At 49.9% G+C, this 15,229-nt stretch overlaps 1 protein-coding gene across 3 annotated transcripts in view; it reads right to left on the bottom strand.

Moving 5' to 3' along the window:
• Positions 1 to 465: 465 nt before the first annotated feature.
• MARF1 (meiosis regulator and mRNA stability factor 1) overlaps positions 466 to 15,229 on the bottom strand; it is a gene marked incomplete at both ends in the record, with an annotated part of 40,797 nt that continues 26,033 nt past the window's right edge. For all 3 annotated transcript variants that reach the window (XM_080702297.1, XM_080702298.1, XM_080702299.1), the window contains 8 exons: positions 466 to 710; positions 2,482 to 2,652; positions 4,230 to 4,355; positions 4,437 to 4,497; positions 6,670 to 6,882; positions 9,568 to 9,798; positions 12,948 to 13,175; positions 14,480 to 14,682. In XM_080702297.1, coding sequence (XP_080558423.1) covers positions 466 to 710; positions 2,482 to 2,652; positions 4,230 to 4,355; positions 4,437 to 4,497; positions 6,670 to 6,882; positions 9,568 to 9,798; positions 12,948 to 13,175; positions 14,480 to 14,682 — 1,478 coding nt within the window. The remainder of the gene's footprint in view (positions 711 to 2,481; positions 2,653 to 4,229; positions 4,356 to 4,436; positions 4,498 to 6,669; positions 6,883 to 9,567; positions 9,799 to 12,947; positions 13,176 to 14,479; positions 14,683 to 15,229) is intronic.

Genomic DNA, 15,229 nt, shown 5'->3' with positions numbered 1-15,229 from the left:
GTGAGGACGCACAGGCTCAAGGGACAGGCTGTTCCAGACACACCCTGCATTGGCTGATGCTGTCAGAAACCCTGGTGAGCGGGACGGGAGGCTCCCCACGCTCCGTGTGGGCTAAACCCAAGTGGCTCGACGGGAATAACGCCGCTTCCCGCCCGCGGACGTCTCACTGCTTGCTTCTTCCAGAAACCACTGGATTTCATAAGAGTTAAGAAAAACTTGGTAAAATATATTAAGGATTCTTTAACAAATGCCAGAAGTTCTAAGAATTGGAAAAAAGAAGGGGAAAAAAAATTCAGCCGAAAGCTGTGCTCAGTGTAGGAGAACAAAAACATGAATCCATCTAAAGAAGTGGGTGGCTTCCGGGGGAGGGGTCATCAAACAGAAAAGGATGTTTTCTGAGCCCATTTTTGTGTGCAGAATCAGACAGTTTTCCCCCCCATCCTAATTCTATGTTGAAAATGGGAGTTAAAGCTTGGTTATAGGTGCAAAGGAAAAGTTGGCTGCCAATTTCACTCTGTTCTTGGGCTGCTTTTTGGCCGGGCTTCCCATGAGCTCCTTGCTGAGTGGCGGCTCGGGGGCCTCTGAGGAGGGCTGGGGAGGCTCGGGGCCGGCTGCGGGGAGGCAGGATGAGCTGCCAGCGGACGGCAGCTGCCCCAGCTTCACAGGTACTGGGACTTCAAGGTTTTCTTCTTGGCTTAAAATCATAATTTCTATAAACACAGAAAAGCAAACATTCAGTTCGAGGACATAGAAGAAGTGTTGTTTTTCAGTTTTTTGCTTGCATTTGCTCAAAAAATATTGAAAAAATAACCCATGAAATGTTATACCTGAGCTGCGTGTGGTGGTGCACGCCTGTAATCCCAGGTCTTGGGCGGCTGAGACAGGGGGATTGCAGGTTCGCCTGTATCTATCTACACAAGACCTGTATTCTACATGGACCAAACACTTGGGGACACGAGTCAAAGTTACCCCAAACACCCGGGGAGTCGATTGCAGCCGGCTTCCCGCAGCGGCACTGACTGCTCTTTCTGGCTTGGCGACAAGTAATTCACCTGCAGCACAGGGGCCCGTGGCCAAGAAGGACGTCTCATGACACTTGGATGCCCACTGTGCGAGGCTGGCAGAAGGGCAGGAGCTCTGGCTCCTCCGGCAGCCAGGCAACCACGGAGGCGGCTGGTGCACAGAGCTGCCATGCTCTTCATGTGAGCTTTGCTTTCATGCCACGAGTACAACTGAACTTATGTTTTTTTTTGTGTGTGTGTGTTTTTTTTTTTTTTTTTTTTTTTTTTTTTTTTTTTTTTGGTGGTACTGGGGTTCCTGGAAGCCCTTCTACCTCTGGGCTACACTCCCAAACCTATTTTATATTTTTTATTTTTGGAAACAGGGTTTCTTAAGCCAGTGCAGTTGGCTTCAAACCTGCGCGATCCTCCTGTCTCCGCCTCCCAAGCGCGGGGATTACAAGCATGCGCCACCACGCCTAGCAAACTTCTGTATTCTAAAGGCACAAAAGCTGCAACCCCTGGAAAAGCTACTGCCATGTGCCGGCAGCTCCAGTGGGCGGTCCGAGGAGCACTGCACAGTCCCCACCTTTGTGGCGGGTTTTCTTGGACCCGAAGGTCTAGGTGCTCCCGTCCCGTTTCCCTGGTAAACAGCGCAGTTCTTTCACTGGCCGGCAGTGCCCCGGGGCAGAGTCAGCCCTGCTGCAGTGGCTGTCCCTGGTGACCTGGGAAAGCAGCACCAGCAGAGTGGGAAGGAGCGGGATCCAGAGCCAAGGAGAAGGGAAGGGTCTCTACAGAGCAGCGGGGCCTACTTGCAGAAGGCTGGCAACTCTGCAGAAAGACAAGAGGCTTTGGGTTCAAACCCACCTCTGCTGCTTCTAGCCAGCTGCGTCTCCCATGATGACACACACACCGCTCAGTCACCTGACCTGTGAGGCGGGAGCAGTGGAGCCCTTGCCTTCCAGGGTAAGCTAGCAGTGACCGTCTGCCTGAGCACGGGCCGGTGCCTGGTGAGAGCCTACTGCACGTCACACACGCGGGCACCAAGCCGAGGCCGTGAGGCCGGCCTCCTCTGCTCTTGGGTTGCTGGGCAGAGTGGGCTCAAGTTACAGGTGTCTCCTCCAGTCTCATCTTCAAAAGCCCCAGCATCTTCTGAGCCCCACAGGTGATGTGTGTGGAGCTGGTGACAGGCATGCCTGACAGCAGCTGAGCCTCTGAGAAGGCTGGGGGATGAGGCGTCCAGAAGGAAATGTCCACCCTCCTCCGTGGGCTCTTCCGTAGACCAGTCAGGTCGCCCCTCTAAACCCACCTCGTCCCCTTGGCTACACTCCCCAAGAAACCCCCAAATAACCCACACAGCATTTTTATGCCTGAAATGGTACCATTTCTTCCCACCTCCAGTAACCACCCACCAAACGGCATCATAGTTCTGTTTTTCTAAACCCACAAAGAAACCCTGACCAAGCAAACACTGTGGACCTACCAGAAGGCTCTTGAGGGCGTTCCTCAAACTGAATGAGGTCAGCAGACTGCAGGATGACAGGGTCCGGTCTCAGCTGAGGGGACGGCAGGCTCGAGGGGACGGGTGCACACAGGAGGTCGACAGGGGAGCTGCGGGTCAGGTGGAGAAGTTCCTGCTCCATCTGGCCGGGCCCTGCACAGAGAAGGCAGGCTGCGGCAGACCGCAAGACGCACACCAGGTCTGCACCCAGGGGTTCTGAGCCTTAACAATGATGTAAACGAGGATGTACTCAAGGTTAAAAAACAAAACAGCGATGACTAGAGAGACCCCTGTAAATGCGATGCCACAAGCCATCCATTTCTAAGATTTGTGTTCTTAAAATACCAACCAGGAAAAAGAGCTTGGCAGTGGCTTCTGAAAGTGGGCAACGTGGCGCCCGAGAAGGCCTGGGGGCAGTTACTGAGCGAGGCTCGAGTCAAGGGACTTGGGTCCTGCTACTGTCCGCTCTCAGCCGATTCCTCCTGTAATTTCAGTTTGGTGGGAGAACGGGGGTGGCTCTTTGTTGAGGGCCGCGGGGACAGGGTAAGCAGGTGACTTGCAGTGAGGTGCTGCGGCCCTGTGAACCTGTCTAATCCGCTCTCCTCTAAGCAGAGTATAGCAACACTCCTATCGCCTTGCAGTGTTGTAGGCCTGTAACATTCTTACATATAACAACAGGTTCAAAGTCTTTCAATGAAGTGAAACTGTTAAAAAAAAACAACCTCAAGAACACTGATTTCCACTAGAGATGGTTCTATGCAAAACCTACGGGACTCAGTGGTATTTTGAGGACCATTACTGTACTACAACAGTCTTTCTCAGGGAGGTCCTCTGACAAAAATTACTTGACCAAACTTTGGTCAGGCTCCTCTGAGCCCTGTTCTTGGCGAGGCCTTGCCCCTGCCTTCTGTGCCTCGTGCACCGGCCCTTGCCAAAGACTCCCGCTGAGCCAGCTCCGAGACCCTCCCTCATACTGACCAAAGCCCTTGCCCACCCGGACACCCAAGTCCTTGGCTGGCCTCTGAGACCCTCGCCCTGCCCCTCGGCTGCACCCCAACTTGTCCTTGTAGCGCTCAGAGCTGGTTTTCCTCTACTGCAACAGCCTGAAATGATCATCTCAGCAAGTGTCAGATACTTCTTTTTTTAACACCGGAATTGGGATATTGTTCAGTAAGGTGGTGCCAAACATAATTTTAAGGACCTGAACCAGTCCTCCATGTGATGATATCAAATGCAGGCCAGCTTCTTCTAACACTAAAACTGCTTTTAAAAATAAACAACATTAGAGTATTCTGACTTCAATTCTGGAAAGATACCAGGGTACCTGGACATACTGGGTATGTGGTGGTCCCATTCCTAGTGGTTTTTGTTGTTGTTGGTTTTTTTTTTTTTTTTTTTTTTTTTGTGTGTGTGTGTGTGTGTGTGTGTGTCCTGGGAATGAACCCAGGAGAGTTCTACCTTGGAGCTACACCTCCAGCCCTATTTTATTTTTTATTTTAAAATAGGGTCTAAGTTCTGAGGGCCTTGCTAAGTTTCTGAGGCTGGCTCTGAAGCCGCGATTCTGCCTCAACTCCCACGTACTGGGACTACAGGTGCCATGAGTGCGCAGGGCCCATTCCTAGTCTTGCAGTTACTGAAACGACCTGCTGCCACCCTTCCCTCCTCTCGCCCACCCCCGGCCATTTCTCTAGATCGTCACGGGCTTTGCTTTAGTTGAGTGCCTCTCGTACCACTGCCATCTGCTCCCAGCTGGGGCTCCTGGGCCATGCAGGATTCAGGCACCTCCAGGATTCGTTCGCTACCTGTGGGCTGGATGTCGTGACTGGCGGGGTTGAGAGCGAGCGAGCTCAGCCGGCCTAGAGGACAAGGAGCACGGTCAGAGGGAGGCCGGCCAGCTCGCTGGGGCTGTTTAGGGGTGGGGCTGGGTGCTTACTTACTTTTCATGTCATTTTTTAACACTACAATTCTCTTATGACCATGTCCTTTTATCCAGACCACCTGCGCACAAGACATACTACTGGTTAGGCAGTGGACAAGGAGGGGAAATTGCCCGAGCATTTGGGAAGAGTAGGGCCTGTCATGTCAGCTTTAAACACACTAGCATTTAGAAAGACTTAATGCCACAACACTTTTTCTATAGTCTAGCTTTTAAGCAATAGAAGGAAACCGACAAAAATATGCCTCTTTAAAAAAAGAAAAAAAGCAGAGCTGTCAAAAAATGAGGCAGGTTTAAAATACTCATGACTCTTCAAAAGACCGCCTGTCAAACACCAGTTTGGCACATAAATGAAGACAGTTGTTACATGAGGGCTCTCAGCAGTTTTTTCTCCAGAAACTAAACATGACCAAAATAATTAATCAAGATTTCCCGGTTCCCTCAAGCGAGGTCACTGATCAGAGTCCTAATGCAACGTCCTGGCCTGAGAGCCGGGCGTGGTGGCACAGGTTTGTAATCCAGCATTCAGGAGGCTGAGACAGGAGGATCGTGGTTCACAGACAGCTTCTGTTACTTAGGGAGGCCCTCCGCAACTCAGTGAGACCCTGTTTCAAAATAAAGAATTAAAAAATAGGGCTGAGGGTGTAGCTCAGAGGTCAAATGCCTCTGGGTTCCATTCCCTAGTACTGAAAAAAAAAAAAAGTCCCAGCCTGAGGCTGCTGCTACCGCTCAGCCAGTCAGGGAGGTGGCAGCCCTGGCCCAAGACTGTCCACACGGACTCTCGCCACATCCCTCTCTCAGCTCCGAGGGTTCTTCTTCTGTGTCCTTTGTCCTCTGTATCATTATAGGCTGAGTTTCCCTCTTCCAAAATGCTTGGGACCAGAAGTGTTTCAGGATTTTGAATTATTTCAGATTTTAAAATATTTGAGTATATATGATTAAGTATCTTGGGGCTGGGACCCAAAGCTAAACATAAAAGTCATTTGTTTCATATATACTTTATACATAGAGCCCAAGGGTTTTTAGTTTTGTTTTGCTTTTTACAGCACTAGGGCCTGGAACCCAGGGGCCTCTGCGTGGGAGGCAGGTTCTTCACGACTGAGCTCTCTCCCCAGCCCAGGGCCTTGCGATCCTCCTGCCTGAGCCTCTGGAGAAGCTGGAATCACAGACGCAAGCCAGCATACCTGGATCCTGAAGGGATCGTACACTTCCCAGTCAGAGCTGTGTGGCATTTTGACTGAAGCCTCTCACAAGGGGTCAGGTGTGGAATTTTCCACTTGTGGCTTCATGTTAGTGATAAAAATATTCTGGATTTTAGAGTATTTTGGATTTCAGACTTTTGGGTTAGAGACGCTCAAATGCCCTGCATTTCCACTCTGGCTCAATCCTTTCGTCTAACGGCAACTGGGACCTCTACACGATGGCAGGCAGGAGGCAAGCTACTCTCAACAGGGTCTCACTAAGTTACAGAGGACCTCACTAAGTAGCTGAGGCTGTCCTTGAATGTGCGATCCTAGCACGCCTCAGCCTCCCAAGCATGGGGATTACAAGCGTGCACCAAGCCCGGCGTCCACTCGTTTCTCTATTCTACCACGCACAGCGGCCACGGTGCTGCTTGCCAAATGCAACCTGGGCTTCTATAGCAATTTCCACCACACAGCCCAGCTCCATTCCTAGGGGAGAATGTCTTTAAAACCGAGCTTCTACTTCACAGGAAGGCTCCAGCACAGGCTTTATTTTTTCCTACTGTGGAGCTGGGGATGGAACCCAGAGCCTCGCCCATGCTAGGTGAGCACTCTGCCCTGAGTGCACCCCAGCCCTTCCTGTGTGGGTTTAATGTCCCGACTGCTTCTGCTGCTCTTCACCGCCGCCGCTGCTCCTTCTGTGTGGACTCCCCTCTCCCCTCTCCTCACATGGCCCCGGCCCCATCCTTGACACCTCCACTCTGGGAAGTGGGCTGCTCGCCCACTGAGCATGGGCGCAGGGCACCCACTCAGTAGCCAGCTCGGGTGTCCTGACGCTCTAGTTACCCAGAGCCGTTCTGAGGGCGGGGCCTGGGACTTAGCTCACCCAGCACACAGGACTTTAATAAAGGTTCATAGAATTCATGGGAAACCCCAAAATCATTTAGCTTCTCTTTTGAAATCAGCAGCTCAAATGCCTGCACTTTGTGTTCAGGAGTTAGCCTGTGGCTCTCCAGAACACACTCTCCCAGAGGCTGCGAGAACACCCACCTGCGGGATTGCTCCCAAGAGCTCCTCCACACTGCCGCAGCCGTATGTCTTAGGCTGCAGTGTTTCCCCAACATACTTGGTATAGGCCATGGAAAATTCATGAAGGAAGATCTGCTGGTAGTGGTAAGTATGGAGTAAAGACCGCACATTCTTTGCAAACAAATAGAGGCTTGTGAGCTTCACATACTCTTCTGCTTTATCATTAGTAAAAATCTGGTCCAAAAGAAAAAGCAGGATTAGACACGTCACGAAGAACTGACTCTGCTCCCTCAAAGTGAGGGCCTCCAGCTGAGAATAGAAAAGACCAGTGTCAATCTGGAAATGGGAACTAACCCAAGAAGGAGGGCAGGATTCATTCCAGGATCTTCTCCAAGACAAGTTCAGAGTCTTGAACAAACTTTATGTGCAAGTCTAAGAATGCAGAGGTGAAGAAGAAATGGGGAGAGAGTAGGGAAGGACGCCAGGAAGCCTGCAGTCTCACATCACAGGGGCAGGAAGAGGGGTGGCCAGGGGTGGAGAGGGCTGGGGGACAGTGGGACTGAACCCATCTCCCAAACTGGTTTTCCAAAAAACCCTTGGAAGACATTTTTTTCTCCCCCAGTACTGGCGGATGAACCCAGGGGCATTGTACCTCTGAGCTACACCCCCAGCCCTATTTTTTATTCTTGATTTTGAAACAGGGTCTCACTAAGTACCTGAGGATGGCCACAAACCTGCGATCCTCCTGTCTCAGCCTCCCAAGTACTGGGATGACAAGCGTGCGCCACCACACCCGGCTGACTTCAACATTTTTTAAAACCACAATGTCGGGCGTGGTAGCGCACGCTTGTAATCCTCAAGCTTGGGAGATGGAGACAGGAGGATCGCGCAGGTTAAAAGCCAGCCTCTCTGGCTTAAGAGACCCTGTTTCCAAATAAAAAAAATATAAAATAGGTCTGGGAGTGTAGCCCGGAGGTAAAAGGGTTTCCAGGAACCCCAGTACCACCAATAAATAAATAATTTTAAAAAACAATGAAGGCAGTAAGAAACAAACACATACATCTATGTCTCCTAGAAGGTTGTATGGATTTTTTTTTTTTTACCATAAACCTTTTTAGGGTTTTTAATATACATTAGGATCTCCTAGAGAAGGGCGAGTCCTCCCTAGCTGGTCATGGAAGTCTTCTGACAACTTCCGTTAGCGATTACAGAATATACAACTAACAGAGTTCAGGAAATGCTGGCCTTGCTATTTTAATTTTTGAACTGGATATTGAACCTATAGCCACTCTATCTCTGAGCTATACTCCCAGCCCCATTTCATTTTTTTATTTGGAAACAAGGTCTAAATTGCTGAGGACCTCGCTAAATTGCTGAGGCTGGCCTCGAATCTGTGATCCTCAGGTCTCAGTTTCCCAAGTACTGGGATTACAGGTATCCACCACCATGCACGGCTGGCTTTACTATTTTTTACCACATGGTTATTTGATAACAGTGGCTCATCATTCTTTTAATATCTTGCTGGATTTTTCTGTTACTATTTATTTAGAATTATTTTAAGGGACTATATTAGGTTTCTGGCATTAAAAGTTATTTTGGAGCTGGGCGTGGTGTCGCATGCTTGTAGTCTCAGCATTGGAGAGGCTGAGACAGGAGGATCACAGTTCGGGGATGGCCTGTGCTACTTAGTGAGGCTCTTTGCAACTTGGTGAGACTGTTTCAAAATAAAGAATAAAGCCGGGAGTGGTGGCGCATGCTTGCAATTCCAGCACTTGGGAGGCTGAGACAGGAGGATCATACAGTTCGAAGCTAGCCTCAGCTACTTAGTGAGGCTCTCAGCAACTTAGACCCTGTTTCCAAATAAAATAGAAAATAGGTCTGGGAGTGTAGCCAGAAGATAGAAAGTCTCTGGGTTCCATCCCCAGCATAAAAAGAATAAAAAAAATAGGGCTGGGGTGTAGCTCAGAGGTAGAATGCCTGTGGGTTCCATCCCCAGTACCGCAAGAAAGAAAAAAAGAAAGTTATTTTGGCACCATAAGAGTGGTAAACTCTCCTTTTTCTTTCCTTTTTTGTGTAGCCTAGAATGGTTATTTTAAAAAACTGGGAGTTATCACTTTTTTCAGGTTTAAAAGTCTATTATTAATCATTTGGTCCTGGAGCTTTTTTTCAGTGGTAAAATGTCAAGAACCTCCAGGGTCTCTCTTATGGTAAAAGGTCTAACTTCTAATTTCCTCTCACGTCAATTTTGAAATGTGGCTCATTTTTTTCTCCTAGGATCTCATCTATTTGCTCTTGGCTTTTATGTTTGTCTCTCAGTGACTGCATACAGTACTTTTGTAGCCTTGAAGCACCATTCTTTTTTTTCCCCCAAGGGGAGGGAGCTACTGAGGATTAAACCCAGGAGCATTCTACCTCCAAGCTATACCTCCAGCCCTTTTAACATTTTTATATTTGAAACACTGTCTCAGTAAGTTGCTGAGGCTGGCCTTGAACTGTGATCCTCCTGCCTCCTAAGTGCTGGGGTCGCAGGCCTGCCCCACTGCGTCCAGCTTGAACTACACTCTGAAAGGCTACCTGGGTGACTGGCCAGCCATCCTTTCTTTCTGACCCTTACTTTCACTGCTATGTCACTTCAAGCTACCACATACGCCATCTAATTCAGAAAGATTTAACTCTAGCAGAAAAAAAAGCACCTGTCAAGTCAGTCCAGTCATCGGGCCAGCCCGGCTCTGTGCTGTCGTCAGCAGGGCGCCTTCCCTCCCTAGGCTTACTTATTCATCTGTAAAATGACTCATCAGTCTTGACGATCTATCTCTAGGGTCCTCTCGACGTGCCAGGCTCATCTAGACCCCCAGGACATCCAGAAATGAACCCGGTTCAGTGCTCTGATGTGATGGTCTCAAGAACATGAACACGTACCTCAACTAAGTACGGCAGACTCTTCAGAAGTTCGGTCAAGGTCATGAATCCGTACTCACAGGGGTTCAGAGGAGTACTGTGTGCGCTTTCATAATGTCTCTTGAGCTCATCCACGGAAAGAGAGGTGGCTCCTTCCCAAGACATCAACAACACCAGCAACTGGGCAGTGAGAGACCGCAGGGACTTTCTGTTGATCAGCTGAATCTGCTTACCAGACTCCACATCGGCAACCTGCGGCAAAGAATCCCAAACGTGAGCTCGGGAGAGACGACCCAGGACCTGGCCCACGCGCCCAATGTCTTCGGTTACCAAGACCAAGAGGGAGATAGCTGTTTGGGGCTTAAGTTCAAGTAAGTGAGTAGGTTGCTTTGGGCTTCTCTGGGACGCTAGCCCAGTGCTTTGGATGCAACCAGAGCAGAAATTGCCTTCTGCTGGTCCACAACGCCAAGCTTCCATCTATCCCCACCTCGGGATCGTGGAGGACTGCTACTGCTCTCTTTATTGTCTCATTCGTTCTTTCTTTCCACTCCCCCATGGCAAGGAGGCCGCCTGGCTGGCTGGCACCCTGGTCCAAACTTGTGAGCCACGGGCTGCTGCTGGGCTCAGGAGGGGCTCAGCTGGGGAGGAGCACAGGCCCCTCTGACCACAGGCAAGCTGCATTTCTTGGAGTCAGTTAGTTCTAGCTGGAAAGCCAGCATTTTCCACTGTGACTGTCTACTCCTCGATGGTTTCAGATCCTCAAGGATAGAAAGGGTTCAAGTGATTAGGCACTCAGGGAAGAAACTTCATGGGCAAGACGCCATTATCACAGGGCACCAATGCCACACATGGAAGCAAGCAGCAGGCCTCGGGAAGGGGCCTTGACTGGCACCAAGAGCAGGCCTCACGAAGCCTGAGCGAGCAGCTTTCCCTTCACCTGGCTCCTCCGCCATCATCGCAGGTCTCCACACCTAGCCAAGGGCCAGCACGTGGCGAGCTTGTCCTCCCAGGCCTTAGAGGCAGGGGCAGGTGGGCTGTGGGGAGCCAGCAACAGGTGTCTACGTCTGTTCTGAGGTGCCCGGGCCAGCCGGAGACTCCCCTCCATGGCCGTGGCTATGGAACGGCACAGACTTCCTGCTCAGAAGTCAGTCAGCAGATACAAATGTGGAAGGCTCGCACCCAGGCCAGCAATGCTACTGCTGCCTTTCAAGCAACCCAACAAACCTTGTCATCTGATGCTCCCAGACCCATGTCTTGAGTCTCTATGCCGGCTCTACATTAGAATCACCTAGGGAGCTTTTAAAAGTACCAAAGCAGCTGGGTGTGGTGGCGCATGCCTGTGATCCCAACACATGGGAATCTGAGACAGGAGGATCGCAGGTTCAAGGACAGCCTGGGCAACTTAGTGAGACCAGGTTTCAAAATAAAAATAAAATAGGACTGCAGGTATAGCTCAGAGTTAGAGTAATCCTGAGTTCTGGGTAGAACTCCTAGCACCACTACCATCGAAAAAAATAAAAACAAAACAAAGCAAAAACACCAAAGCCTGAATGAATCCCATTCAGACTGATTACGTAAGAATCTCACCACAACCCGGGCAGTCTGGTGGGCAGCCAGCCTCCCACACTGGCCTCTCCACCTCCTCCCTTCTCCCATACTTCCCAGTCACTTGGCTGCATTCATCAGCCTCTGGCCACAGCTTAGTCTTCCCCTCCACCGGGGTTCACCCCGCCTATCACCCTGGCTACTGGACACTCCGGGGCCCAGTCCTCACTGTGGCCTCTCCGCCCTCAACTTCTCATCTCAGTTACATCTGCTGGACTCTGCCGCAGACATCCATCCTCCAGGGTACAATGCTCTCGTCCTATCCACAGTGACCTACCTGACCCAACCCTCGATGTCCTGCACGCAGAGACACCTGCACCCAGCATGGGGCTGGGCGCTCAAGCAGGAGTCCACGGCTCAGCCTCCACACCCTTCTCCAACCTGGCCCCACTAGGCCCTACTTGCTCCCAGTTCATGAGCCTCTTTCCTCACTCTCCTCTCTCCACTCTCTTGGCCATTAATGCACTGACATTCTGGTCCCTATGGGGAATTGTGTCGCCAGGCCTTTGGGCTCCTCCAGCAAGCCCCGCCAGGCGCCCAACTCCCCCCACCGGCCTCCAGGCTGCAGCAGCGAGGCACAGTGCTCCAGATGGCGCCGCCCTCCCGCGCCAGGACAACAGCAGGCTTTCCCCTCGGCTCCCATCGAGAGTCCTGCTGCTGCTTCTCTGCCTCTCTAAGCAGTTCATCTTGCCTTCTACTTAATGAAAAAACAGTCACTTGATGGAGAAGCAGCACCTTTCTCCTGATAACGCTTACTTACGTGGGTATCAGCCCGTCACTCCTCCCTCTTGTCCAACACCCAGGTCAGAGCCACCCCTCCTCCTCTCCCTCCCCCGTCTCTCTCAAGTGGATCCTTCTCAGTGGTTCTCAAACACGCCCAAGTGTCTCCAACAACTAGAGTCCCAAAGCTCGCTGTGAGCCACTGCCACTCTAGTCTCCAGCTGCCCTGCTCCAGCGCTCTTCCTTCTCAAGGAGCAAACCAAAGGGCCATGAAGACCTGCAGCATTTTCTCAGCTCACCTCGCTTCTCAGCCTGCTCCAGTACGCTTCTGTCCCCAATCACAGTGACCCCGTTCTTGCTCTCACCGCGCACCAGTACCTCCATTGGCTACAGCCCAAGGTCAAGTTAGACTCTGCTCCCCAGGAGCATGGGACCCTGCTGCCAGTTCCCCTCCTTGGCCTGGCCTGGATGTGCACTGTCCTCTCTGCCTCCTACCCCGGGCTGCCTCTCCCCACATCCTGTGAGGGCGCATCCTCTAGCTCGCAGCGCATGACCAGATCCCCCCTGGACCCGTGACGGGGGCCCCCACTTCACGTTATTTTCTTAGTTCTTCCTCCTGGTAGCGACTGTTCCTAGTCCTGTGCTGGAGGTGGAATGGAAACTGACCCGCTCTATGCCTTGCTGTGGGAGGGTCTCTTCAGTGTAGAGCAAGGCAAAGAGGAACTTCCCTGTGATATACAGCTCTAGCAGCATCAAAGAGCTGTCTGGAAGGATTCAACTTCATGTCAGCTGTGCTGAGAACACACACCCTGGGACAAAAAGTCACCTCATCAGTTTGAACAGGCACTACTTTGGCGAGGCCATTGATAAACAAGCGAAAGGAAGACCGACAAGCTGAAGGACCAACTCAGCACCTGCTCCTCAGAAGGCACGAGCGATACACAAAGTACGGTGTGAAGCCAGAGCAAGTAGCGCGAGGCGGAGCAGAGACAAGGACGCCTGTGTGAACGCCCCGGCAAGGCTTCTTCCATGCGTTTACTTTATGAAAATCAACAAAAACAGAACCAAATGTTTACCTTTACGACATGGCAGAGTTTCTGTGTCAAAGCTGAAACGGAACTGACATCGTAGTCTTGGAGACGAAATGTGTAGCCAAAAGTCTTAGCATATTCTGAAAATAGGTCTGTCATCATAAGGCAGTTATCTTTTTGGGACCGAAGAAGCTTAACAAATTGGGCAGCGAGAGCTTTGAACCGCTCCACTTCTGTCAAAGTGAGGATCTTTTCTTCTCCACATTCTAACACCTTGGAAAACACAGAGAGGAGGAAGGGAGACTGAACAAATTATGATGGTTCGTGAGATTAAATGGCATGAAAAATATATGCAGCTAGTAACTAAAAGGAACACCAGCATTGATTAATGGGTATTTAAGTTTTGTAAGACAGAAAAGCTTTGGAGATTGGTTGTACAACATGAGTGTATTTACTACTAAAATGCATACCCAAAATGGTTAAGACAGTAAAGTTTGTCATGTGTATTGTATGACAATAAAAAAAAGCCCTTTAGGAGTCAGAATATTAATAAAATCAACAACAAAAATATGGTTCTACTTAGCAGTAGCTTAGAGGCTTAGCATCGATATTAAGTCCTGTACTCACCCCTCTCTCTGACATACAAGATTTTATTTATTTATTTTTATTTTTTATTTTTGGTGGTACTGGGGTTCCTGGAAGCCCTTCTACCTCCAGGCTACACCCCCAGACCTATTTTTACATTTTTATTTGGAAACAGGGTCTCCTCAGCCAGCGTGTGCAGCTGGCTTCAAACCTGTGCGATCCTCCTGTCTCTGCCTCCCAAGTGCGGGGATTACATGGCGCACCACCACGCCCGGCTGACATACAAGATTTTAAAAGTATGAAATTAATTAGAGAGTATCCATCTTAAGTCAATCTATTTAAACCTTGTTTTGGTAATTACCCTAAAACAACTAAAAAAATAATTCTTTGTCAAAATAAAAACATTCACCAAGTCAGGCACGGTGGTGCATGCCTGTAATCCCAGTATTTGGGAGGCTGAGACCGGAGGATCGCGGTTCACAAATAGCCTCAGCTACTTAGTGAGGCCCTTTGCAACTCAGTGAGACCCTATTTCAAAACAAAGAATAAAAAATTGAGCCAGGCTCAGTGGCGCACGCTTATAATTCCAGCATTTGGGAGGCTGAGACTGGAGGATTGCGGTTCCCAGACAGCCTCAGCTACTTAGTGAGACCCTGTTTCAAAATAAAGAATAAAAAAAAATAGGGCAGGGGGGTGTAGCTCAGAGGTCGAATGCCCCTGGGTTCCATCCCCAGCCCCACAAAAAATAAATACATAAATACATAAATAAAATTGGGCAGGGGGTGTGGCTCGAAGGTCAAATGCCTCTGGGTTCCATCCCCAGACCCCCCCCCCAATTTTTTTTTTCCACCAAAAAATACTAATGAGCTGAAAAGACAGCTTATCTGATGGAATACCTCAGCTGACCACCCTCTCTGACACTTGCCCACTTCGCATGAAATCACGTGCTCTATGCTGTTCAGTACTTAGAGAATTAGAGTTGCTTCACTCACTTGCAAGGTATCGGGTATGGCTTCAAAAAGTTCAAGCAGTTTGCTAAACCCATAGTGCGCGAGTTTGCACTGCCGGCCAAAGTGGTGATGATAAGAAGGAATAAATTTGTTGAAGGGCATCCGGAAGTGGGGCTGGTGACGCAGCAAATCCACAGCATCTTTTGAGAACTGTCTTGTCCTCTCTATTTCATCCTGAGTACGTTCTTTGAAAGCAAAACAAAACAAATCACAGTCTTCTTCCACCCACTGTGTTTAACATCCACACTGCAGTAAGGTCTATTCGGAGTCTACAAGAGAGAACACCTTTGCCTTCCAAATCCTTACAACCTAAGACAAGCACACGCACTCTTCTCTCTTGGCAGGTTCCCCCACATGTTCAAGGGCAGAGCACTAGGCCAACTGGTACTGTGATGGTGCGCTCTGAAAAACGCATGCATTAACCTACTACCTTACAAGGCAGGAACAGCTGTAGAGCCATCACCCTCTCCCACCCCACAAGTATGAACACAATGCGCATATATTCTCTGTACTTGAAAAGCCATCTAGAAGCCGTGCGAGGTGGTGCATGCCTGGAGCCCCGGCTACTCAGGAAAATTAGGTGAAGGGTCACTTGAGCCCAGGAGTCTGAGACTAGCCTACACAACACAGTGAGACCCTGTCTCAAAATGAAAAAATGTAAGAGATTATTTCCATGTATTTCTGAGTATCCAATGCTTTCCACTTATTCAATGATCTTTAGTTGCCAAGAGA

This window comes from Muscardinus avellanarius (genome assembly GCF_963383645.1).
Source record: "Muscardinus avellanarius genome assembly, chromosome: 10".
Taxonomy (NCBI): Eukaryota; Metazoa; Chordata; class Mammalia; order Rodentia; family Gliridae; genus Muscardinus; species Muscardinus avellanarius.
Note: the sequence above shows the minus strand (reverse complement) of the source record. Positions and strands in the feature narration are given on the sequence as shown.